The sequence below is a fragment of the Podarcis raffonei genome, chromosome 9 (genome assembly GCF_027172205.1).
Source record: "Podarcis raffonei isolate rPodRaf1 chromosome 9, rPodRaf1.pri, whole genome shotgun sequence".
Taxonomy (NCBI): domain Eukaryota; kingdom Metazoa; phylum Chordata; class Lepidosauria; order Squamata; family Lacertidae; genus Podarcis; species Podarcis raffonei.
In genome coordinates this window covers 42,516,054-42,542,054 of record NC_070610.1, presented here as the reverse complement: position 1 = coordinate 42,542,054, position 26,001 = coordinate 42,516,054, and the positions used below count along the sequence as shown (strand labels likewise).

The window sequence follows — 26,001 nt, the reverse complement described above, 5'->3', positions numbered from 1 at the left end:
GGTTAAAAATTAGGGTTAAGAACTTGTTGAACTGTTGTTTAAATATTGATGTTTATAAGTTAAAATGGGTTTTTCTAAAATGAATGAAATATGATAAGAACTTGTTGAACCAACAATCTGAACTGGAATACAAGAGGGGGAGGTATGGGGAAGTCAGGGGAAAATGTCATTGAAAATAAGGACTTTGAATTTTATGTGTTTTTAAATTTTTTTGTTTCATTTTTTTTTGATGTATTAAAATGGAAAAATCTTAATAAATATCATTTTTAAAAAAAAAGAAGTTGGAAGGGAGAAGAAGCATAAACTGCATGCGTTCCAAACACATGTTCTAGTGCCTGCTGTCAGTCCACCCAGGATGCCGTGCTTCCGCTATTATGGCTCATCACATGCACTGGGTGTGCAACCTAATTGACTATATAGATATAGCTATCTTGCTCCCCGAATAATTGGGGCAGATTTTTAATCAATCAAAAGGTATTTCATTGCTTAGTCAACTAAATGTTGCAGCTGATAAACATACAAATGAGCATATTTCTGTCTATTCATTCACACACACACACAAACACACAGAAAACACCTGGCCCGCAAAGTTAAGAATTTTCAGAATTGTTTCATCTTAAAACCAGCCAATTTGTGCAAGACTCACAGTGGCAGTGAGTTATGGCACTAAAAAGAATCAACAGTTTACCAAGTACAGCTTAATTTATCAAGCTAATATCCAGTTACCATCAGCCTCAGAATTATTTATGCAGTCCAGTGCACCACAAGCAGAGAAAAGGAACAATCAAGTTATACCACCCTAAAGTGCATACAGACCGAACCATTCAAAATTGCAGGGAGTGGAGCCAAGACCTATTTTATAACAAAAGGGACAAATTATGTGCCAATCGAAGCAGTCAATCCAGTGCCATGATAAATTCCATCCTACTCGTAGGTAGCTATATCTGTATCCGTTGAGCATGAAAAGAAAACCCACCGTGATCTGTCCAAGGAAATGTCAACAAGTGAAGTCAAAGACACTCCCGACATCACGAGGGGGTGGGGTTGCGGGCTCACGCCCCCATCTACAATCTCGCGGGGCTGGCGTCAGCCCCGCGGTTCCCAGGGATTCCCTAACTCATCCATATTCATCACCCTCAACGCCAGCCAATCGGCTGGCGCTGGGGGCGGGCTTACCAAGTGCACTTAAGGTCAGGGCACCCCTGCCTCGCCCCCTTTTCCTTCTTGCAGCAGCTGCGGTTTGGATCTCCCTGTGCGTGTTGCGATTTTGCTTCCTTTCAGTCCCTTCTCCCTATTCCTCCTTTCCTCTCCCATTAGTCGGTCTACAGTCGGATTGCAAGCCTCCACCGAGCGGACACCCTGTCGAGCGCGGAGCGCGGGGATCTCCGAGCCGCCACCTTAGAAGCGGGCAGCCAGCGCGCGTTCGGCGAAACCTTGCTTCCGGGTGCAGTGATTGGCTATGCGTGAGCTGCTTCAGCGCTCACGAAAGGTGTGATTTTTCTGTAGCTGCTGCTGCAAGGGCAGGCTTGCTGCCTTATCGTTCGTCAGCCGGCGTGTGGGTTAGCTGACCTTCTCCATTGCGCCCGTCGTTCCGGGTCGCTGCCGGCCGCCTTTGAGTGACTCCCGGGTCTCAGGGGACGGGGAGATCGTGATTTGCATTATTCTCAGCTTTTGGTTCCCCTAGTCGCGTGGTATTTGTTTGATTTAATTTCAAGGCTTGCAATTCGGTCGGTAATTTAATTGTTTACCTGTAACCGTGGCAACGAAGCGAGCGGGCGCCATTTTGTGTGGACCACGTGGTCCCTGCAGCCGCCATCTTAGGTGAGGCATACCTAGGCCCGCCGGTCCCAGCTGCTACCATTCAACGATAAGAAGAATTAGGCTTACAGCGGCGGTTAAAAAGTTGGTTTCTTTTTGCTTCGCTTTGCGGTTTTAGCCGGGGGCAGCCACTGTTTGTTAACGTTTTCGCCACCGCGCTTCCCCACCGCAAGTGGCGGTCGCCATTTTGGTTGTCCTAGCGGGTCCCTCCGGCGGCCATTTTGAGTGTGGCATCGCTCTGCTGGCAACATATCGGAGAACGCTCTCAGTGACAAAAAAAAGGTTGCTTTAACCGGAGTGTTCAGCTTTACTCTTTGATTTGGTAGTCTTTAGCGGTGCCAGTCACAACCTTTCTTAAATCTGCAGGTTTTCTCCCCACCCCCTCCATTTTCTTCCAATTTGGCGGGCCGCTGGATCAATATTTACTCAGGGCTATATGGAGCATTCTTTTCATGTTTAGCTAATAATTCCTTCGCTCCTTCAACTGTTAATTCATTTTGAGTTCCTTTCGTGAGTCTGTCCTTCTCAACTGGTACACCGAGTCGCTTCATTGCTTTGGGCCCCTTTTGGATTTAATTTAATTTTCAAAAAAAAAAAGAAGAAGAATAAACTAACGTTAGACCTTTAATAGGCTTGCCCTTTCCCCGAGATTGCAAAGGGATCCTGTGGGTGAGTTGCTGGTAGACAATTACTGATAACTGCGCATATCCGCGACAAACTAATAACGCCCTATCGAATACTATTAATAACTATTATATAAATAATTAAAAAATAGATAAATAATTAGTGAAATAAATTAGTTATATATCTATATATATATATATATAGATATATATATATAAATAAATAAATAAATAAAATAAAATAAAATAAAAAACAGGAATAATAAAAAATAAATAAATAAATAAATAAAATAAAAAAATAAATAAATAAAGAAATAAAGAAATAAAGAAATAAAAAAAAAAATTTGGAGTAAAATTATTTAACATACATTTAGCAATAATAAATTTATACTACCAATAACCGTTGTTGTATTTAGCATATAGAACCCGCACGTTTGCTCATACAGAACATTCGCAATTTCTGACGTTTAATTAGGCTCCCTCTGGCGGTCACACACATACACACACACATACACTCAAGTGTAGCTCGAGATTGATAACATGGCTAACAGGGGCAATCCCCAGTTACCACAAGCGGGTAGTGCGCTGGTGCCCATGGCGCCCTGTAATCCCCAGGCCTTGGCCCAGTTTTTTGCAGCGATCCAAACCTTTTACGCTCAATGCAGCCCTCCGGTTGCCCCAAATCCTAATATTATGGAGGTTTCTCAGGATTGCATTCCTGACACCCCCCCCCAGCCAACAGGGCCAGGCAGGACCTTCGGCGGCCTCGGCGAGCACATCGCATCAGGGCGCCGGTCAGACCAATCGGCCCCAAACCCGTTCTCAAACTGCACACGCGCAGAAGTCCAAGAGTACAGCGCATAAGACTAGGTCCGGGGCTCAAAAGTCCAAGGCTTCGGGGCATAAGCCCAAATCACCGCGGGCAGCCCCCTCTAATTCTAGCCAACAGATAATCGGCGTACCTAGTGTTTTTCAGGATTCTACAGCCCAGGCAAGTCATTCGGAGGGCTCCTCCTCAGATGAGGAGCTACCTCCTCAGCAAGCAAGCACATCGGAAATTGATCCGGCACCGCAGGACAACAGCACCCGCGGAGGGAAGCGGAAGGCGAAGAAGAAACATGTATCCAAGAAGAGCAAGAGAAGCGACCCATCTGACTCTGACGATGACACAGGTACCTCTTCTTCGGAGGGAGATAGTGATGCTCCTATGGAGACTTATTGGGGGGAGGGCGAAGAGACCGGCGTTCCGTTGTGGGTTCATGAGAGGAGGGCTAATTCACACCGGAAAACCTTTAACGGTTCCCTCGAATGGAAAGATGGGGCCTTGGTGGAAGATGTTAAAGTCTCAACTCACCTCTCCACTGATTTTATCCTGGGCAACCACCTTTCTAAGAGAAAGAGGGATAAGATATTGAACGGGGACTATATTGACATGTTTACTTTGCTGCCGCCGGCACAAATAAAGGGGAAAGGGGAGAAAAAGCGGTATTATGGCAAGAAAAGATATAGGTCCCCTCGGGCTGAGCGGACATTCGAGAACTGGCTCAATGGCTATCAGGTATTCATGGGGATAGTGGTAGGTTGTTATCCAAAACGTGGGTTGCACCTCGCATCTTATCTGACGCACGTGAGAAGGGCCCAGGAATTAGCTGGAGACGAGGCCGCCATCGCGTACGATGAGGACTTTCGTAGGAACGCCTCGCTGTTGTCATCCACGCGTTGGGATCAGAGGGACAACAACTACTGGATGGAGCACGTGGGGCCTAACATCGAAAAGAAAACTCTAAACCAGGCCAAACCCGGTAAGGTGGACACTAAACAGCGGAAGCAATGCTGGGATTTCAATAAGGGGGCTTGCCAGCGCACCACTTGTAAGTACTTGCATGAATGTGACAAGTGTTTTGGCAACCACCCGGCCGTTAACTGCTACAAGAGTAAACAACAGCCCTTTCGTGGCGGCAGGGGTCACCTCCTTCAGGGAAACCGGGGTGCCCCCTCTGGCCCAACAGGACCCAATCAAGGAGCACCTGGGAACCGCTACTAACTTGTCCCTCGACCTAGCTCGCTCACCTATCAAGCTCCAACCGTTAAGAACCCTGTTAAACCTATACCCTAATAGACAAGCCGCCCTTCTCCTAGGGGACGGGTTCTCCAAAGGTTTCAGAATTCCTGTAGCATGCACCCCCAATTCCAGCTGCCCCCCCAATCAGAAGTCGGTCTTGGAGAGACCTGACATTGCTTTGAAGAAGATTCAGAAGGAGATTATGGCAGGGAGGGTGGCCGGCCCATTCGAAGTACCGCCTATTGATCAGCTGCATATTTCACCGCTCGGCATTGTACCAAAGAAGGCACCCGGGGAATTTCGGCTAATACACAATCTTTCTTACCCCAAGGGTGCTTCTGTTAACGATGCGATTCCCCAAGAACTGTGCACGGTGAAATACGCATCCTTTGATCATGCGGTGAAGCTGGTCAGGAGTTTTGGTAGGGGCGCTTTCTTGGCCAAATGCGACATTGAATCCGCATTTCGCCTCCTCCCAGTTCACCCGGAGGACTATCGTTGGCTAGGTTTCAAATTTCAGGGTGCTTACTTCATTGATAAAGCAATGCCCATGGGGTGCTCGATAGCTTGTGCCGCCTTCGAGACTTTCAGCACCTTCCTCGAATGGGCACTAAAATCTAAAACTGGTTCTGAGGGGGTGGGTCATTACTTGGATGATTTTATTTTGGTCGCGAGTAATGCATTCGACTGCTCGGCCTTGCTACAGGCCTTCAAATCCTTAGCGGAAGAGCTGGGCGTCCCCTTAGCAAACGAGAAGACAGAGGGCCCGGTCACTAGGATGACTTACCTGGGCATCGAATTGGACACAGTGGCCCAAACCTCCCGCCTGCCTGCCGAGAAGTTGGTGGCCCTGAAAGACCTTATCTCACAGCTGTTACCATTGAGGAAGGTCACACTGAGACAAATTCAATCTCTCTTGGGTCACCTCAACTTTGCGTGCCGAGTAGTTTCCCCGGGTCGCCCCTTTTGCGGACGGTTGGCCAAACTGTCAGCTGGCTTAAGATCGCCACATCATAGGGTACGCCTCTCCACGGCCGTAAAATCTGATCTCCGGGTTTGGCTCCAGTTCCTGGATGTTTACAATGGAATCTCTCTCTGGCAAGACAGTTTGGCCCTTCGGGCTGACTTCCAAGTGCATTCAGATGCAGCAGGTTCCCTGGGTTTCGGTGTATACTTTAGAGGGCAGTGGTGTGCCCAGCGTTGGCCTCCTTCGTGGCAGGATAAACCCATTCTTCGTGATCTAACATTCTTAGAATTCTTCCCTATTGTAGTTGCAATTCATCTTTGGGCCGAACAATTTAAGGATCGCCGGGTCTGCTTCTGGACAGACAACCAAGCGGTGGTGTCTGTGCTGAATAAACAATCGTCCCGCTCCCCTAGAGTTGCTGCACTGCTACGATATTTCATCCTTTCCTGTCTTAAACTAAACTTATACGCTTCAGCCAAATTTGTACCGGGGATTGATAACAACATTGCTGACGCTTTGTCTCGTTTCCAGATGGAGCGCTTTCGCTCATTGGCGCCGGATGCGCAGCAGCTACCGCAGCCGTTTCCGGAGCACCTCTGGAGTATTGGCAACGTGAAGCAATAAAGGGAGTATTGTCAGCGGTGGCACCCTCTACCCTTAGATCCTATAACAAGGCGTGGTTAGACTTTACATTATTCCGTCAAAAAAAGGGGCTCTTTAAACCAGGAAGACCCCCAAATAAGTCAGAGGTGATTGAATACCTGGTGCGCCTTCGGGACCTAGGTCGGGCCCCTAAAACTCTCAATATTCATTCGGCGGCTATATCGTTTTTCTCCAAAGCCTTATTCTCGGTTGACCCTTGTTCACATTTCGTGGTGCGGAAGATGCTTGAGGGTTGGCGTAGATCGCAGCCTCCTAGGCCTGACAGCAGACGGCCCATAACTTTAGACATACTTAAGCAAATACGTGCGAAGCTCAGGGTCATCTGCTGGTCCAGGTACGAGGCCAGGTTATTTTCCACAGCATTTTCCTTCGCCTTCTTCGGCGCCTTACGCGTTGGAGAGGTGGTCTGTGACGGCCAATCGATCGGTACCGGCAGAGGGCTCCTCTCCAATGACGTGTCCTTGTCCAGCTCTGAGGTGGTCCTGAAAATCCGCAGCTCAAAAACCGACCAGCTTGGCAGAGGGGCTCTAGTACGCCTGCAGGCTACTCAGAAAGCCGGCCCTTGCCCAGTTAAGGACGCTAGAAAGTTTTTGTGCTTAAGGCCAAAAACTAATGGCCCCTTTTTCATACACGCGGATGGCTCTCCCCTTTCAAAACACCAATTCACAAGGGTCATGCGGAAGGCGATCGCGGCCATCGGCCTCCCACCCGAGGAGTACGCCGCACACTCTTTCCGTATCGGGGCTGCCACCACCGCCGCCCACATGGGTTTACCAGCGGAGAGGATAATGGACATGGGACGGTGGAAGTCGAATGCCTACAAGGGTTACATTCGGAAATCACGCTAACCCCCCCCTGTGTGTTTCCCCTTCCCCCAGCTGCCCCCACCCTGACCTGGCTCTTTTGCTCTCTTGTTTTCAGATGCAGGGGCTGTGCGGATATGGATCCTTGGTCACAGCATTGTCCACTGGGCGAGTCTGCGGGCGGTCGCTAAGGGTTGTCGCGCCAATCTCCAGCTCCCCAGCAATGTTGAAGTCTCCTGGATGGCACGTCGGGGAATGCGCTGGGAGGAATTCCGCCCTGCGGTTTCATCTAAGATTGCAGTACAGGGCCCACCAGACGCACTGGTCATCCAATTGGGCGAGAACGACCTCGCTTACAGAAAGGGGGTCGACTTAATGTGGAATATTTTCAACGACCTGGAGGAGTTGAGGGCCTCCCATCCTAAGCTCACAATTTTATGGTCATCTCTGCTCGAAAGGCGCTGCTGGCGGGACGCCACTAATCCCGTGGCTGTTAATAGGGCCAGGAGGATCCTGGAGCGCTCGGTCGCACGTAGAGTAGCGGCAATGGGTGGGCGGGTCATTGAGCACCCAGGCATCCAGTTTTGCAACGAGGCACTCTACCGTGGGGATGGCGTACATCTTACCGATGGCGGTAACGATATCTGGCTGGCGGACATTTTTCAGGGGCTGAGGGATTGGTTACAGGTCTGAGGGTATTGGCGGCGAGCCTGGCTCGTGTGGCGGTTAGGCATTGGCAGGGGTATTGTTATACAAATGAAGGCGGGGGGAGGAACGCCATCACCTCCCCCAAATCTTGAAGGGTAGTTCGTTAAAGGACTCCGGGGGGTGTCGCCTCGTCCGAAACCTACGGAGGCTAGGGCCTAAAGCGCGCCCCCGAGCGGTAACCCCTTGGGGAGCTTCCAGGGATGTGCATCTCGGGGGCTCCCCCTGTTGGTGCTTAACCCTTCCCGGTTAGACCGGATAGTCTGGTAGGGCCAATGCCTAAAGCCAATACCTCTCTTACCTGTAATCAATAAAGTTGTGGCCATTTACGCCCATTAAACGTAATTCTGGTGTCCAGTGTCCTTATTTACTCCATCAGTGGGAGGGGGCGGGTATTGCCACGCAAAGACACTCCCGACATCACGAGGGGGTGGGGTTGCGGGCTCACGCCCCCATCTACAATCTCGCGGGGCTGGCGTCAGCCCCGCGGTTCCCAGGGATTCCCTAACTCATCCATATTCATCACCCTCAACGCCAGCCAATCGGCTGGCGCTGGGGGCGGGCTTACCAAGTGCACTTAAGGTCAGGGCACCCCTGCCTCGCCCCCTTTTCCTTCTTGCAGCAGCTGCGGTTTCCCACCCACCCGCCCTCTAGGTTTGCATTCGGCTTTTGCTATGGGCTTCGGCTGGTCGCCGCAAGGGGCCTGGTAGGAGTTTTTCCATTTGGCTAATTGGCTGTATTTCGGAGCCACTTGGTTTTTTCGCCTACCTCGTAGCAAAACGTCACAACTCCCGGTTTTGGCGGTTAGGCATTGGCAGGGGTATTGTTATACAAATGAAGGCGGGGGGGAGGAACGCCATCACCTCCCCCAAATCTTGAAGGGTAGTTCGTTAAAGGACTCCGGGGGGTGTCGCCTCGTCCGAAACCTACGGAGGCTAGGGCCTAAAGCGCGCCCCCGAGCGGTAACCCCTTGGGGAGCTTCCAGGGATGTGCATCTCGGGGGCTCCCCCTGTTGGTGCTTAACCCTTCCCGGTTAGACCGGATAGTCTGGTAGGGCCAATGCCTAAAGCCAATACCTCTCTTACCTGTAATCAATAAAGTTGTGGCCATTTACGCCCATTAAACGTAATTCTGGTGTCCAGTGTCCTTATTTACTCCATCAGTGGGAGGGGGCGGGTATTGCCACGCAATTATACTAAAAGGAATGAGTCTCTACTGAGGCAGGACAGGTACCTTCCATCAGTTCATTTCAACAGAAGATTTCACTCCATTTCCATTTTGTTCTCTTAATTAGGCTGATACCATAATATCTGAGATACCTGCCAGAACAAGGACAAGTGCCAGCCTGCAATACCTCTAATGGCAAGTATTTCCTAACATTATAATTATTGAATGATTCTCATTTTGGGGGCCTAGCGACTAAGTGACCACGTTATGATAAACATGGCACTGCTGATAGGAATGGTTACTTTTAATAGCTCAAAAACATATACCAACATTTGCTCATTTCTTTATTTACAGGATTTATATCCTGCCCTTCATCAGAGGTAACCTTGAGGTGGGTAACAGCAATTTAAAATATGGGGGGGGGAGCACTGGCATCCCGCACTGAATGCACATTGCTGTGATGAGGGGGGACACCTCTTCAGGTAATCAGGTCACAAGCCATTCAGATATTTTTTTTACGTCAAGGTGAATGCTTTGAATTAGGTTCATTCACGGATAAACAGCCAGGGCAAGTGTTCAAGAACTAATGTTATGGGGGAGTGGAAATGCCATCAGAACCACCTGCAGTTTCCAAGCCATCTTCAAGAATAGCCAGATGTATAATCCAATAGCTGCAGTGGCACATAAAAACCATTTCAAAATAAGCCTCAAGGAAATATAGATAATAAGTCTGGAAGAGATATAAATAGCATTAGAAGCAATCAGCAGCATCTGATTGTAAAGCTGGCTTCTGTTCATCAAAAAACAAATATTAACCCTTACCACACAACATAGGCCCAGAACACCCTTCTGCCTTAGCCCACTGTCATGTTACTTACCTTTGTGTACATTGAATATTAGCTGCTGGGAAAACAAAAGCAGGGAATGGGCGACTGCACTTGTGTCCTGCTTGTAAGCTTCCAATAGGCATCTGGTGGAGCACTATGGGAAACAGGATGCAGGACTAGATAGGATTTGGGGCTGATCTTATGATCCTAGAGATCTATCACCTCCATACCCTGCATTTGGGATGCTCAGAAGCATCCGGCTGGCCACTGTAAGGAGGAGGAGGCTGAACCAGGTGGACCTTTCCTCTGATCTAGCAGGTACAGTGGTACCTCGGGTTACATACACTTCAGGTTACAGACTCCACTAACCCAGAAATAGTGCTTCAGGTTAAGAACTTTGCTTCAGGATGAGAACAGAAATTGTGCTCCGGCGGCGTGGCAGCAGCGGGAGGCCCCATTAGCTAAAGTGGTGCTTCAGGTTAACAACAGTTTCAGGTTAAGAACGGACCTCCGGAATGAATTAAGTACTTAACCTGAGGTACCACTGTACTTCTTACTTCTTTTTCTTTCTTTCTTTTTTCATTATTGGCCATCTATTACAGCAGAGAAACCAAATGAAGAATGGACTTTCCCCCTAACTCATTAACCTGACTCAAGAGTATAGCATATTGATGATAAATGATGGCATCAATCTTAGAATATTAATTTCATCAAATTAATTTTAAAGCATTTGATTAATTTAGAATGGGTGCATCATTTTTATTCGCAGAGATGAAATATCCTTAAATGCACCAGTCAGTCAGCCTTATATTTTTAGCGAGTGGTGCTGTATCAAAGGTAAATCTTGTTTGTTTATTCTCTTCAAAATGTACCAGACAGACAGAACAGAGAAAAATAAAGCTTCTGAAAGATCACTCACAAAGGTTTGCTTTTCAGGGGTTGATATTACAAGCAATTAGCGTGACATTTAATAAATGACATTTCTAAGAAATGCTAGAGCTGACTTAACAGGCAAACAGAACAACCTTGTTTTGTTTCAAAAGGCAGTTGCATTGTAGCACATTTTATGCAAAACGTCTGTGCCAACTCATGTTTAAAACATTTATGTGGATGAAATATTTGGAATAAACAGCCTTTGTATACATCCAAATTACGGTGTTCTCTACTTAGTGAAAGTGTTGAAGAGATGACTTGCCATAAAACAGGAAATGTATTTCCATATCCAAATTAATTTGTATGCATTTACTGCAAATAACTGGGCTCACCGAGCAATAACAAATTGATCCTTACTTAAATTAATGCAATTTTTTCAAAGCATAAGTCAAGTAATGAAAAGAGAGACAATTTTCTTACATAAAGATGTAAAGATGTAATTAATAAAGATAGAATATTTAGTTACACTGTGGGAAGTGTGATGAGAAATGTTGCCTTCACACCAAAAATATGAAGAGCATTGTATCATTTGGGATAATGTGGATTTGCTGATACTGTTAACTTGTGGATCTCCAACTGTTGAGGATCTGACAACTAGATTAAATCACACACCCCAAGATGATGGCTGTCATTCCTCCTGTTCAGCACCAAAAATGACCAAGTTCAGAACTATCTCCAGACTTCTAAGAGGAATATGTGTATTTTGTGACACAAATGCTTCAGTGGGAACCATCTAGAGCAGGGGTTGTCAACCTGGTCCCTACACTACAGCCTACTAGTGGGTGTTTCAGGATTCTAGGTGAGTGGTAGGGGGTTCTATGGCACAAGCTGAATCCTCTTTCCATCGAGCATTGGTGGGCGGTAAGAAAATTTTACCATCAAGAAAGATGCATTAGTGGGCAGTAGGTATAAAAAGGTTGACTACCCCTGATCTAGAGGAAAGGGCTCTCCAATTACAGAATGCATGTGGTCAGACGTAGTCTTGCATAGTAATAAATGCAAGTGGTAGCAGGTTCACACTGGGACCATTAGGAGAGAAGGTCCAAGCATCAGGTGGAGCCAGAGCCAATGGCAGGAAGAGCCAACTGATTCTAGTTTTGTCACCATCCTCCTGCCTGCTAGGCTCTGCAGGCACATCCCAGAGACTGAGGAGGAGGAAGCTGACAGGCAGGGACACCCTCTGGATAGAGTATGAAGTGTTGGGATATTCCATTCCACCTTAAGGAACAGGCATGATTGTTGTGTGTCACATGTCTGTTTACACTCCAGCACAGTATGCTGGGAACTTCCATTTTGTGTATAGCTTTTGCTTATGCTGTTTTTTTGCTTTGGACACAAAGGAGATCAGACATGTTTCCTTTTGTCCTGATGTACGCTGAATAAACTGCTTGTAAATATGCTCACACAGCCTCTCCTGCCACTTCTGTTTGAGCAGCGTTTACTCTGCTGAGTAGCTTGCCCTAGCTTCTGAAGCTCAGGTCGCAGATTCATGCTGCACCAAGTTCGCCCGGCACACCAGCCGGTGGGCTGGAGGCAGCTGGGGGCCTGCCAATTGCCCCCGTTTCCTTGGTTGCATGCCAACATAAAGAAGGCAGGCAGGCAGGTGGGGGGCTGGCTGAGGGCATTCCGGTTAGTGGGTCCATTTGCCTCCACTGCATACAAAATCAGCATGAAGCTGCATAAAGAGGATAAAACCATTACCTAGCTCTGCCACACAAAGGCTAACATGGTTTGTACATTTTGATTGCACTGAACAAGCATTGCGAAGGAGTAGCATGAGAGAGTAGCCTCCACTGTATGGAGCCAGCCTCCCGTGGGAGCACCAGATTACACAGAGACCTGATTTGCATTATTCTTTTCTTCCCAGAAAAGATGAAAACCATGTGAATAAGGGCTCCCTTGCAATTGGGTGCACATTGAAGCTTGGGTCACACTGGAGGCTACTGGATATGTGGTCCATGCTATTTCAGCTTCGCCTCCAACTGAACGAGGGCAATCATGCTCTGTAGCTGAACGGCAAAACAAAAATGTTGCTCATCTTCTTGCCAATTTTTCCAGTCCTAACTTTTCACCAGCTACACAAACTAGGACATGAGAAACTGTAGCAAACTCGAGAGATCTAGCCACTGGTGTGTATAGAGACAGAGACAAGATAATATATAGGAAGACATGCCCATGAGCATTTTCAAATCTGGGAAGAAGTATATAAGAGTAAAGCAAGCAGCTGAGGATTGATGAAGGAAGATCTGGTATAATCTATAAAATAGCAGATACTGTTTGGTCATCAATGGGCAGAAGTGAAGTTAAAATACTTCTTTTTTGAGGAAAAATCATAGTTTAGATAACAAATCTCAATAAAGTATGGGTAATAGCCAACTAAATCATACTCAGAGTTAGTTTATTGAACTCAATGGACAAACTGATAGATCCATTGAAATGGACCTGAGTCCATTTATTTCAACGGGTCAGCTCTGAATATGGCTAACATTAGGTGTCACTCTGTATTCAGAAATATTGCGCTCTCTCTCTCTCTCTCTCTCTCTCTCTCTCTCTCTCTCTGTGTGTGTGTGTGTCTTTATCTATACACACAAACATGAAACTTTCAAAATGTATTTCAACAAAAAATTCTTTCCCTACGATCATTATCCATAACTCATTCCTTCAAAAATATGTCACTTCCACCCCTAGGTAGAAATAGTCTTAAATGTACAAATGCAGTATAACACTTTTACAGTAACTGGCAATTATTTAAAATGAAATGAAACTGCTAAATAACAATAAAGATTTACCCTTCTGAAGTTTTGGAATCCAGGCAGTCTGATTTTGTTCATTTGAGGATAATCCAAGCAAATTGCTACGGCTGTTAAATACAAAAACAAACATGCACAAAACAAACAGCCATTATTTCTTTTTTTCTTTTTTTATCTTTCTACTTAAATAACTCGTGTACATTTTTTAAATTTTTTTTTAAGGAACAGAGCAATGTGTTTTGTAGAAACAGTGGTACAAGTACATGCCTTTTATATAATCTCAAAAATCGAAACATTTCATGAACAGTGAGGAATTGCTTGAAAAAGCATGTGCCCTGCAACCACTTTCAGTGCTCTAATGGAATTGAAAGGCAAGCAATACATTTTAAAAATAAAATAAAAATAAATAAAACTTGGTATTGATTTTTGCAAACATACTGTGTTCCGAGTCTGAACTGTGGTTTATGCTCGGAAATAAAGTTTAATAGCATCTGTCCATTCTCTAGCTATCTGTAATGCAGATAACTCTACAAGAAGGAAAGCCGTCTGAGCCGTCGTTGACATTCCCTTCTGTACAAGTGGGTGGAATTGGGCTAAGCCCCATAACCAGCACAATGCCAATCTGCTTTGTGATCTGTTCCAGAAACAGCACATCAACACTTTCCCATTTGCTTAGGATTGAAGGCAAAAGCCACCGTTGAAACATGGCAGCAACTTCACATGAAAATGCTGTCTGGGTGGGAAGGGGAAAAGCTAAATGTCAAACTAAAGCACTTATGTTTTCATGAAATATTAATTTTTCATTCAGATTTTCTTGAGACTGAAGTGTGTGAGGTGTCATACAGGGCATAATGAGAAAGGAAGGAAGGAAAGTTTTCAGAGACTATCTTCTCTGGAATCAGTTATAAGGTGCTAGTTTGTTTTATTATAATATTCTTATATGTACTGGGCAGAACCCACCCAAAATTAAATACTACCAATTTGAGTTAAAGAAATAATAATTATTATTATTACTTTAATTTATATAACACCCTTTGTCAAAACATCCCAGGGCAGTGTACAACCTTAAAAACACATAACAGAATATCAATGATAAAAACGTAATAAAAACAAAGTAAAAAGCATACAGATGGATGGCCTAATAATAAAACAATCATCATAATGATTGTTCATTACGATTGTTCATCGTCCTGTCCCCAACACTTTTACAGACCACTTTTGTCTCAAAGTCGTTCACAACCATGCAAAAATGTAAATGGATAAAATACAACAGGAAAACCAGTTGAAACAATTAAAATATCCAGTTCCATCCTAGGAACATAAAAGCCTGAGCCTGGGAGTCCTGCTTACTGCTTATTGCATTAATTTAGCTCCATCAGCAATTAAGCCTTTAGCTCTAAAGAATAAAATCCAATAACCTAGATTAGCCCCCAAGAGCCGTGATGAAAAAGTGGGTCTTTAAATGGACCTTAAAGTTAGCAAGGTAAGCCTGATCTCACTTGGAATCAAATTCTCTAATTGGGGGGCTGCTACTGAAAAGGCCTTGTTCTGGGGGCTCACCAACCTGATTGTTTTTACAGGGAGGCATTTCAACAGGGTCTTCAAATTAGATATTATGATATGGCCAGACTGACAGTGCAGACAGTCCTTAAGATAACCAGGTCTCAAACCATTTAGGGCTTTAAAGGTCATAACCAGCACTTTGTACAAGGGCAGAAAATGTAACTGGTGAGATAGTGGTGTAATTTGTTCCAGCTGCCTGGCCCCTACAGTAGTTGGGTGGCTTCATTCAATCAGAATAACTCCCCATTGGACTTTTGGATCTAATTCTAAGTAAACATGCATAGAATTGGGCTGTAAGAAAATCATCAAAGCTGACAAATTCAAACAGACATTCTTACGGATGGAAAAGATGTTTTTATCAGTTAATTTTAAACTGGATGTGTGAATTGGCTTTATACAAATTACACCAACTTGAGCAAAAAGAATCAATGCAAGCATACAGAAAAGAAATTGTATACAAGTTATAATTTTGTTATCCTTTGAGTATGTATGTGAAACTGCCAAAAGCCTATATGCACAACTACACTGTTCACTGTGATCATTCATTTGCACAGTATTCTTTTCAAGAGAATATAATTATCCCACAAAGCAGAAGTGAAGAATGCAAAAATGCATTCATCTCTCTATATTTCAGCATTTATTTTTCAAAAGAGACTTTCAGAATTTCTAGAATACACCATTTTATTGTCAGTCAGTATTAGACATTAATAAAGAGATATGTTAGAAGCAACATGTCTCAACTGGGAGTTATTGTTGTTTTTAAAAAATGATCTTCATGACAGAATGCTTGGAGTTCATTAAACCGTTGAAAGATTAGCAGCTCAGAACACCCTCCAAAACTGTGCATAAGTAGAAGCAGATTACTGTACCTCTATGACATTTCAAATTGTGGAACAAAGGTTCTGAGATGACCCTCATGTGTGAGATCACAAGCAGAAACAGCAGCCTTAAAGCAAATCGCCAGTTGCCTATGGCAATATAACTTCATTGGATGAAACTATGCAATGGCTTGTTATATCATAGGGCGGCGCTGCTGATTGACAGCAGCAGCATTAGAGCTGTCTTAGCATCATCGTAAGTAGTGGTTACCAGCATGAGCTATGTGTCACAGCTGAAATATTTACACAGCTATAAATTTACTGAGTACCCTCAGTAAAGACTATACAATTTCCCTCCCTCCCCTGAAATATGGGGTTACAAAACTTAAATGGCTAGGCAATAACCATTTGCAAATAATATTTGCCTATATTAAATCATAGTGACAATGAGACAATGGACTCCAAACATTTAGGAATTGAGTTATTTTCATACCAAGGCTGTGATTCTATATTTACTCTACTGGGAGGAGGTCCAATTGCGCTCAATGGACCTTATTTCTGACTAGACTTCCAAGTTTGCACTGCATGTGTTATTGCTGTCATAAATATTACTGGGCCAATAATGTCGGGAGGAAAAGTGGAAAGCATTTGTTCAACTGGGATACAACATCCACATGTAGATGTAGAGGACTAAGAACACAGTGTTTTGAACACGTTTTTTCTAAAATGTGTCCCCATCCTGCGCTGCCTTGCCACTGCGTCCTTGCCCCACTCACTAAATTGCCACCTGGCCAATGTTGGAGGGGATGTGCAGGCAGGCAGCGCAATGCGCAATGCGTCCTCATGAATCCTCTGTGCCCTCCACTGAGGGCTTGGCTGTGGCAGCAGGTTTTGTTCACTCTTCATGCCCCACCTCTGGTCCCACACAGCTCATGCGCTTGTACGCCCCGGGCACCAGCAAAGGATGCAACACCACTGACTGTCTCTCTCTCCTCCTGCATCCTGAATAACTGCCTATGTGCATCTCTGTGTTGCAAGCTCTCTCATCTACATCTATGCACAGTAGTCAAATTACAGCTTTTCTGTTGAGTCTAATACCTGTGATCTAGTCACAAGGCTTAGTTACAAGATAGCCTACCATACCCAGTGAAAATTTACTTGCTATATGTCTAAAACTAATTTTACAATACAATGCAATTAAATACAGCATTTATGTACAATTAAACTTGTAGATTCGACAGGCCCGCTGACTTCAAGGAGACTTTTGATATACAGAATTGTGCTGTTAAATAATTAAATGAACACATTCACCATCAGAATAGTTTCATTTAAATTATGGATACATAGCAAGTGAGATTTCCTTTTCTAAATTGTAGTAGAATTCTGTTGTCAGCAAATTGAAAAGTTGCATTGGTTATATAAAATTATAATTTTTAATGTATTTTTAATCTTATGTTGGAAGTTGCCCAGAGTGGCTGGGGAGACCCAGCCAGCTGGGCAGGGTATAAATAAATTATTATTATTATTATTATTATTATTATTATTATTAGCCTGACTTAAAGCACAATAAGAGCTCAGGATTATTCTTTGTACCCTTTCAAAATGAATTGCAGTAGAGATAAATATGAATTGCTATTCCAACCATTTCAATACATTACCCAATGGATAGCTTTTGTTTATCTTTCTCACGTTCCATGGCTCTACTCAGTGATCCAACCTCAGTAAATACATCACTTAGCCACATTTTCTCTATCGAAAGCAGAAAGGAGAAATGTTTTTTAAAAATAATTAACAATAATAGGAGAGTTGCACCAAAAGCAATAGTTGATATTGTTATTCCAAGTTGGAAAGCGTTTAATACATTTCATAAAGAAGCTACCGACATAAGAACAAACTGCCAACTCAGGCAATTCACATATGTAGATGTACAATTAATTATGGATTCAGACCACTACTCAAGTAGGACACACACACACACACACAATTTCTTTATTATATATTTGTAAAGCAAACCATTTTTAAACGTAAACAGCTTCAGAAGCTGGGCTTACAAGGGATGTATGCACAAAATTCTTGTTTTTAAATATGCAAGACCGTGGGGAAAAAAATTCTGGAGACTTCAACAACATGCATACGTGAAAAGAACTCCTTCTGTTCTCTTCCCACACAGAGAGGAAAGAATTCTGGATGGAAAATTACACCAAAACTACCATGAACTTCTGTTTCATTATATTTATGGCATTCACTGAAAATGAAGTTACCATATACCCAAGCCACATCAAAAATGTGTATTATTTGAATACTCCTTGAAAGGGGCATTGCAGTTCAACATTGCCCATGTTGACTCAGAAGTAAGCCCCACTTAGTTCAACAGGGTTAGTTGCCCAGTAACTGTGTAGTGTGCACCTTATCCCGACATTCTTACGTATAAAGCACTCCAGTTTTTGTCAAAGGCTCCAGACAAAAATTATTCTATTCTTCTACAGGACAGCCTGCTTATACTTATACACCGATTATACACAGGACAGCCTGAAAAGGAAGCTGATTGCTTCTATAAAAACCATTACCATAAAGGGCAGAGTGCCACAGATGCCATTCCTATGTCCACTATGGGCTGCACTCATAATCCCTGCCTGTCATCGTGTTTTTGTTCAAGTCTCAGCTGCCTTGCAAAAGCAAAGCTGAAATTTCTGAGGTGAAGGAGTGTCAGAAAAGTGGAGGCAATGCTGGCCAGAAGGACAGATGAGAGAGAGGCGAATGAAGCTGAGTTGGCCGCAGTCATGAATTAAGAAGAGCTATCCAGCTACCAGCTGAGTATTACACTTGATGCTCCTGATGAAGTAGACACTATTCCATGAAAGCTTGTGCTATAATCAATTTGTTGGTCTTTCAGGTGCACAAGACTCTTTCTTGTTTTCAATTCTGCAGTTAGGGGACTGCTGCTGAAAAGGTTCTACACGCCCTATTACATATGCAGACATGGAAATTAACTTTTTGGATTACTTTGCATCAACCAAAGATACAGATTTATGAATGAAAGGTGTTTATAGAAATCTAACTATAATGTATATGTTCCGGTTAAAATACTTGGATATAAACATTCCATTTGTAAATACATCAGTTTACAACTAAAATCCTTTGGTCATTTCACAACCTCTAAAACAAGATTTTTTTAGTAGGTGCATACAGACTCAATAAAAGTATAACAATCTTTGAGCATTAAAAAACCCCTGAGAATTTCTCAGAACTCAACTTTTATACACAAACACACACACACACACACACACACACACACACATAAATAAATTAAAAGGATTTTTTTTTTTTAAATACAAAGACAGCATGGAGAGAAGTAAGAGCAGAAAGGCCTCTGTGGAATATGGTTGTGTCAACTTTTCTTCTCAGTTCTGTATTTGAGTTTCAAGAATTATGCATACTCTACGAAAAAATGTCTGTACAAACACACATACCCTTTCTCAACTATTCATAGCAAGCCTTTTTCATTTTGTCATATAGATTTCCTGTTTCCACACCTGTGACTTGCTGGGGTAGACATCAATTGAATTGCTCACATGTAGAGCAAGAAGATAAAAAATATCTCTCTTTGACCTAAAGCGCTAGTATATTTTTAATACACCACGAAGAGAAAAAGGCTTTATTGTCTTTTCAAACTACACAAATTCCTGACAAGTATTTTTCACGTATCTTTCTCCATGCCATTTGGGTTGGGAGTGGGCTACACCAACTTTTCTCTTTTGTTAATCAGGCACACTAGGGCAAATGACCTGACAAAGGCCATATCTAGTTTGGCCCTTTGTCCTATTGAGTTCAGGGAATTACTCCTGAGTAAAAACATTTAAGGGTGGGCTACAAGCCATAAACAAGCTATGGAAAATAATGTCTCATAATATATCAGGGAATCCCTCAAAATAAATTCTGAGCTGCTGGAAGGAACCATGAAGTCACTTGTTATGAATAGGAGTCTGCCTATAGGTAGGGCCAGCTTTGAGGTAAAGTGAGGTGGTCACCTCAGGCAGTACCTCATGATTTGGGGTGTCATGAAAAAGCAACAAATTATTAATGATTTATTATTCTTGTATTTTTACTTCCAGGAAATTGTGCTTGTGGGAATTTCTTTATCAGCATAGCTTGACTAGCCTTAGGTTCATTTCTAAATGAATAAAAAAAAACAAAAGTACCATATGTTTGCAAGGGACACGGGTGGCGCTGTGGGTAAAACCTCAGCGCCTAGGACTTGCCGATCGCATGGTCGGCGGTTCGAGTCCCCGCGGCGGGGTGCACTCCCGTCGTTCGGTCCCAGCGCCTGCCAACCTAGCAGTTCGAAAGCACCCCCGGGTGCAAGTAGATAAATAGGGACCGCTTACCAGCGGGAAGGTAAACAGCGTTCCGTGTGCTGCGCTGGCTCACCAGATGCAGCTTGTCACGCTGGCCACGTGACCCGGAAGTGTCTGCGGACAGCGCTGGCTCCCGGCCTCTAGAGTGAGATGAGCGCACAACCCTAGAGTCTGGCAAGACTGGCCCATACGGGCAGGGGTACCTTTACCTTTACCTTTACTTACCATATGTTTGCAGTGAGCTCCCCTTCTAAAGAAAGTTAAGCCTCAGATAGTGCTGTCTGGGGCACTCATGTGCACCAACAACACATACAAACATACAGATATAGAATTGTTAAATAGGGTAGAAATAGTGTGATGACCACCTTTGAGGCATATATGAACAGTTGCAGCAAATGAAGACAATGCTATTGACTTTCATTGAGGTTTGAATTCAGCCTAGCTGAATTATCTCACAGTAGGAAGAACATCAAAACTTGGTCAAGAGTGGTATGTCATTCTATATGAAACCATATTAAGTATATTCACAAATATATATCTCACCTTTTCCCCATCCATACTCCATCTTCGTAGGACAGGATTTTATACCGCTCAGAGACCTCCATGTTTCAGAGTGTGGTCTTAATGGCAACATGTCTAATATTTCTTCCAGAGAGGTCTTGTTAAGAGTTTTTGATGACTGGGTGGGTTTAGTGCCCACATAAGATGATAATTTAGGTGGTGCACTAGTAGCTCTTTCTGACTCCCCAAGGATTTTGCTATGAAAATTCTGGTCACTCATATTTTCTGTGGGCTCCTCGAGGATATCACTAAGAATTGGGTGCATCGCCATGTTTTCTGTTGACAAAACAAATGAATAACACCATCACAAATTTTAGTCTGAAATCATCCCTCTTGCTCTGTGGTACTTTCAAAGCCATTACTCTTCAAAAGTTTAAGTACGGAACAGTTTTATTTAGCTATAAACCAGGAAAAGTGGGGGAGAGAGAGAGACATTCAGAGTTAAGCCACATTTGGCTCTCAATTTCCTGGCAGCCAATGAAAACAAAGAAACATACAAGATAACATAGTTTCCTTGTCCAACAGTAAGAAGCTCACAAGCACATTTGATGTAACAACAAAAAATTTCAACTGTTGCAAAAGTACATGGTGATTTGGATTACCTCCTACATGCTTTGAAAGAAAAGAGTGCAAGCATCTTCTCTCTTAACTTTCATCCAATTTTGTAGGGTACAGTGGTACCATACGCTTCAGGTTACATACGTTTCAGGTTACAGACTCTGCTAACCCAGAAATAGTACCTCGGGTTAAGAACTTTGCTTCAGGATGAGAACAGAAATTGTGTTGCGGCGGCGGCAGCAGGAGACCCCATTAGCTAAAGTGGTGCTTCAGGTTAAGAACAGTTTCAGATTAAGAACGGACCTCCAGAAAGAATTAAATACTTAACCTGAGGTACCACTGTATTTGCGAGTCCATGCACTAAACCCTGTCCCTGGAGTCTCTCCCCCCCCCCCGAAATGAGACATGACAACAATATATGGGTTTTAATTAGGCCACAACTTTATTGAAATTCAGGTGTAGGAACCTTGGCATAGGCCTTGGAAGGTATCCCTCTCAATGTTCAATGGAAATGTTCCAGACAAATCTCTGTCACATCCATTGAGGACACATATTATCTTATAGACTACCATTACATGATTTGCAATAACCTTGGATTGCTTAATCAGCTCTGTGTACACTTTTTGGAATCTACATGTGTATGAAGCAAGGGTCATTAATCTTCATTAAGAATAATGCTAGTGTCTGTGGGCTATAAATACCTATGTGATGTATTAGGTTTCCTTCTGCATGCTTATTTTACATCTTTATTCATCTGTCCTAGTTTAATAATTATATGTTAAAAATAAATTATAACTTTACACAGATACAGAAAGGGAAAAAATTGAATAAGTATTCATCATTTCCCTTTCCAAGTTCTTTCTTTCAAATATATTAATTACATTGGTTATGTACAGATCTAGTAAGTCTTTATAATTGTTGGAGACACACACAAACTACATTAAAATACCCCACTACAAGAGCAGCCATAATTTCTCCTGAATTCAACACTTCAGAAGGTTGGGAGGAACCTTAAGGATACAATCTGAAATCTTATATTGAGAAGACTGAACATTATCTGCCTACAGTATGAAAGAGTATTTTATTGTTTCCACTGGTGTCTCTTCACCACAAAAACCTGCTTTTACACCGCTGACTTTCCATGTCGTCATCTTTTAATCATGGGTACTCTGCCAACATTTCAATTTTGAGCAGGGCACTGCTTAAACCAAGGATGGGGACCTGTGGCCCATCAGCTCTAACTAGCATGTTCAATGGTCAGAAATGATGGGAGTTGTAGTCCAACAACATCTGGAGAACCACAGTTTCCCATCTCTGGTTTAAACTCTATTCCTTACTATAAACTCAGAGAAATGACATATGGGTTGGATCTAGACTTATTCTTGCTTAAACTGGACCTGCCAAAATAAATGGCAACTAAGTTATGGCTAAGGCTGTACTCTTAACCCCACACACCTGCAATTATTCAATAGGACTTACTTCTGAGAAGAAATGGTTAAGATTATGCAGCAAGTAAATCATACCTTAAGCCCCATTCATTTAACTAGGGCTGGATCTACACAGATATTTAAAAAAACACTATGAAAATGCTATAATATATATATATATATATATATATATATATATATATATATATATATATATATATATATATATGCAATCTGCCATCGAGCGCCACAGTGCCATCTGATGTCACATTTTTATTACACACTTATAATTGCAGCTGTGGAGCTGAGTCCCTAATCTTAGCATGATTAAGTCTGGAACCAACCCTATATTTTTATCTCAGAGGCATGTAGGTTTGTAGCAGTCATATTTCATTTTTCCTAAACTTTATATTAGTCATCTTTCACTGTTCCTTAATTTTATTTTCCACAGGAAAATAAAGAACTGGAAACTGTTCAGAATAAAATCCTGCTCAGAGGTAAGTCCCATTACGTTTTCCCAGGTCATTGTGATTTGGATTACAGTCTGAGAGTACATTCCTATGCCCACTTACCTGGGAATAAACTTCACTGAAATCAAAAGGACTTACTTCTGAGCAGACGTACGTAAGATTGCACTGTAAGTAATTAAACTGAAGTAGCCCAGCAAGAGCAATCAGTTGCAATTACATTATTGATTTTTTTTTCACTCGAAAAACACCACAGCTATGAGTCAACAGTTGACAAATTGGAATTTTGAGTATTTCTTGTCTCCATTATTTTTCTTGTAATACTACAGCTGACAGTGCTGTCTTTGTTCATATTAAAACAAGTGTGTTTTAAATGGCTAACTCCATAGCTTAGACTGATAAATAGAATGTGTATGTTTACCCACTTTTGGACACATTTTCCTTCTTGTTATCCCTCTTGAATACACCCTGTATATCAGTGGTGGGAACCTGTTGCTCTCCAGTTATTGTTTGACTCCGGCTCCCATCAGCCCAGCCAGTATAAGTACTGGTCAGGAATGATGGAAGATGTAGTCAAGCAACATCTGGAGGGCTGCAGGTTGCCTCCCCAGCTTAATATCTTTTGACAAATTAACCTCTACAGGCAACCTATAGAAAATATCTGATTAGATTTTAACCCTCTCGTGCAATCTTTTGTATTCCCATTTTGGCAACAGAATTTGCATGGCCTAATTTGAAAAATTCAAAAGCAAAGATGCCTGGCGTAAGTCTTAGCATCTTGGCAGAGCTCTCCTATTTTCTTGAAACAGGAGCTGGTTGCGGCACAGCTACTGTTGTTTGTCGCAAGTCAGGTTTGATTCTGTTTTCTTTTGATTTCACCAAATAAGAAACATATGCTTCACAAACTTGATTGCTTTCGCAAGTCTTGTTCTAATAATTTGTAAAGTAACAATAGGTTTAATTCAGCTGTATAGTTACACTTTTCCTTACCTGTTCTTCCCTTTCCTGACCAATACTGAAAATAATTACTTCTTCCAAGTTCACCTTAAGAGGAGTATGGCATACTGCAACATGGCGATGCCTATATTGTAATCTGAAAATGACGGAGAATAGATTAGAATAATTCCTTTTTATGCTCGTCAGAACACAGATCTTTAAGATTTAATGACAAATTTCCTTCTGCATTTGAAATGTCAAGGTTAACCATGGAAAATAGTCTTGAGCACAATTACCTTTGTACTCTAGGCTACAAAGTAGGTCAGTTTTCGTCAGCTGATAATAGATGAAACTATGTTTTTTGGAGCAGGGGGTGTTGCCCAGTAATTGCAAATTATGATAAAACAGCCCAGTGGTTTGACACTCTCAATCAGTTTTGGTTCACCTGCATATTCAATAGCTGTCATAAATTTTCATTTCACCAATCCCTTTCTCTAGAAAATGCCTCACTAACATTTGCATGCATTTGTTCTGGTGTAATATTAACAAAAAGGCTTTCAGGCAAATATTTTGAAGCTTGGACAGGGGACACATGGGAAAGAGCCATGATCCTGCCCAACCTCAACTGTAGCCACACACACACAGAGAGAGAGAGAGTACTCTGACAGCTGAAGTACATACTAGAAAGCCCAGATCTGACCAGCTATCTCTCCCCACATTTTAATGGGGAACAGCTAAAGTCCCATGTCCATTTGCTCCTCAAATTTATCCTGTTAAGGCAGCTTTGCCTTTCATTTTCATTTTTTATAGAAGGTGGAGGGAGCTGTCCAAGGGAGCAGGCATTTGACCAACATTTTTAAAATAGAATAATCAACTTATTAAAGCCTTTGTTGCTGTATTAGTGGTGCTCCAACTGTAATCACTGGAACCAATGTTCAGTCAGTTGGACTGATAAATTTGATTCTGGTATATGGAAGGTTTGGTTTCCTTCTTTAAAAAAAGAATAGGTCTTGATTATTAAGTTATCTTTCACTTCCTTCTTGAAAAGGCACATATTGAGGGCCTTTTTGGTAATATCTGAGTGTATTTAAGTTTAATTGGGTGAATGATAGATGATCAATCAGTTAAACATTCTTTGTTTTATGTGGATATTGCAAAAGGCTCTCGTTCATGGAAAGAGAACACAATTCCATTTTCCCCCTGAATAAATCAGCATTCTCACTACCTTCAACGCCCAGTGTTATTGGCCCATAGGATGATTTTCTACCAGATCAAAGGAACACACTGCTCAACTGAAGTGGTGTAGTAAAGTTCCTGTCATCATGAATAAAAGTGCTTTTTAAGAGATTGATTGTCACTAATAACTTTGCTTTGAGAGAATCCGCATCCTAAGTGTCACTAAGGGAAATGATGACAGGCTTTTGGGGAACTGGGGATAACGTGTGTTTTTAGAGCAGGGATTCAGAAAATGAATACTTAGAATAACTTCTGCTCTTGTTGACACATTTTCACAGATCATAGCAATGAGGAAAGAAGAGTTTGTTTCCTTCAGACATACCCAAATCCCAGTGCAATCAAGTCATGTTGAATGATATCACAGCCTATTGCTGGAAATTCAGTTCCTATTATTGAATTATAATCCCCCTTCAAGGCCTCAATCAAAACTGGGGATTTTTTTTATATTAAGTACATGACATATCTGACACGCAAAGTATAAATGGCATCCACTTACCAAACACCCCTTCTTCTCAAGGGGCCGACATTATGTTATGTTATCACAAATCCACAAAACATGCAAGAGACCACTTATTTAAGAACAGAGATTTCAGAATTCTACAGAGCTGAGAACATAGCATGAATACACTTTATTTATAGGCTATTGTAGATCAAAACAGCATTTTTGGAAATATAAAATATATTATGAATTAACTGCAGTTGCCTCTTCACTGTATCAGTAGATCAAATGTAGGGACATTTTAGAAAAGTAAAGATGAAAAT

The 26,001-nt window shown here is 42.7% G+C and overlaps 1 protein-coding gene across 3 annotated transcripts in view; it reads right to left on the bottom strand.

The window, feature by feature from the left end:
* IQCM (IQ motif containing M) overlaps nt 1–26,001 on the bottom strand; it is a 99,297-nt gene that overhangs the window by 71,802 nt on the left and 1,494 nt on the right. For 2 of the 3 annotated variants that reach the window (XM_053403154.1, XM_053403155.1), the window contains exons 2-5: nt 24,058–24,160; nt 20,598–20,891; nt 17,358–17,448; nt 13,358–13,431 (exon numbers count right to left, since the gene is read on the bottom strand). In XM_053403154.1, coding sequence (XP_053259129.1) covers nt 13,358–13,431; nt 17,358–17,448; nt 20,598–20,886 — 454 coding nt within the window. In that variant the 5' untranslated portion in view covers nt 20,887–20,891; nt 24,058–24,160. The remainder of the gene's footprint in view (nt 1–13,357; nt 13,432–17,357; nt 17,449–20,597; nt 20,892–24,057; nt 24,161–26,001) is intronic. The other variant, XM_053403156.1, reaches the window with a different exon arrangement.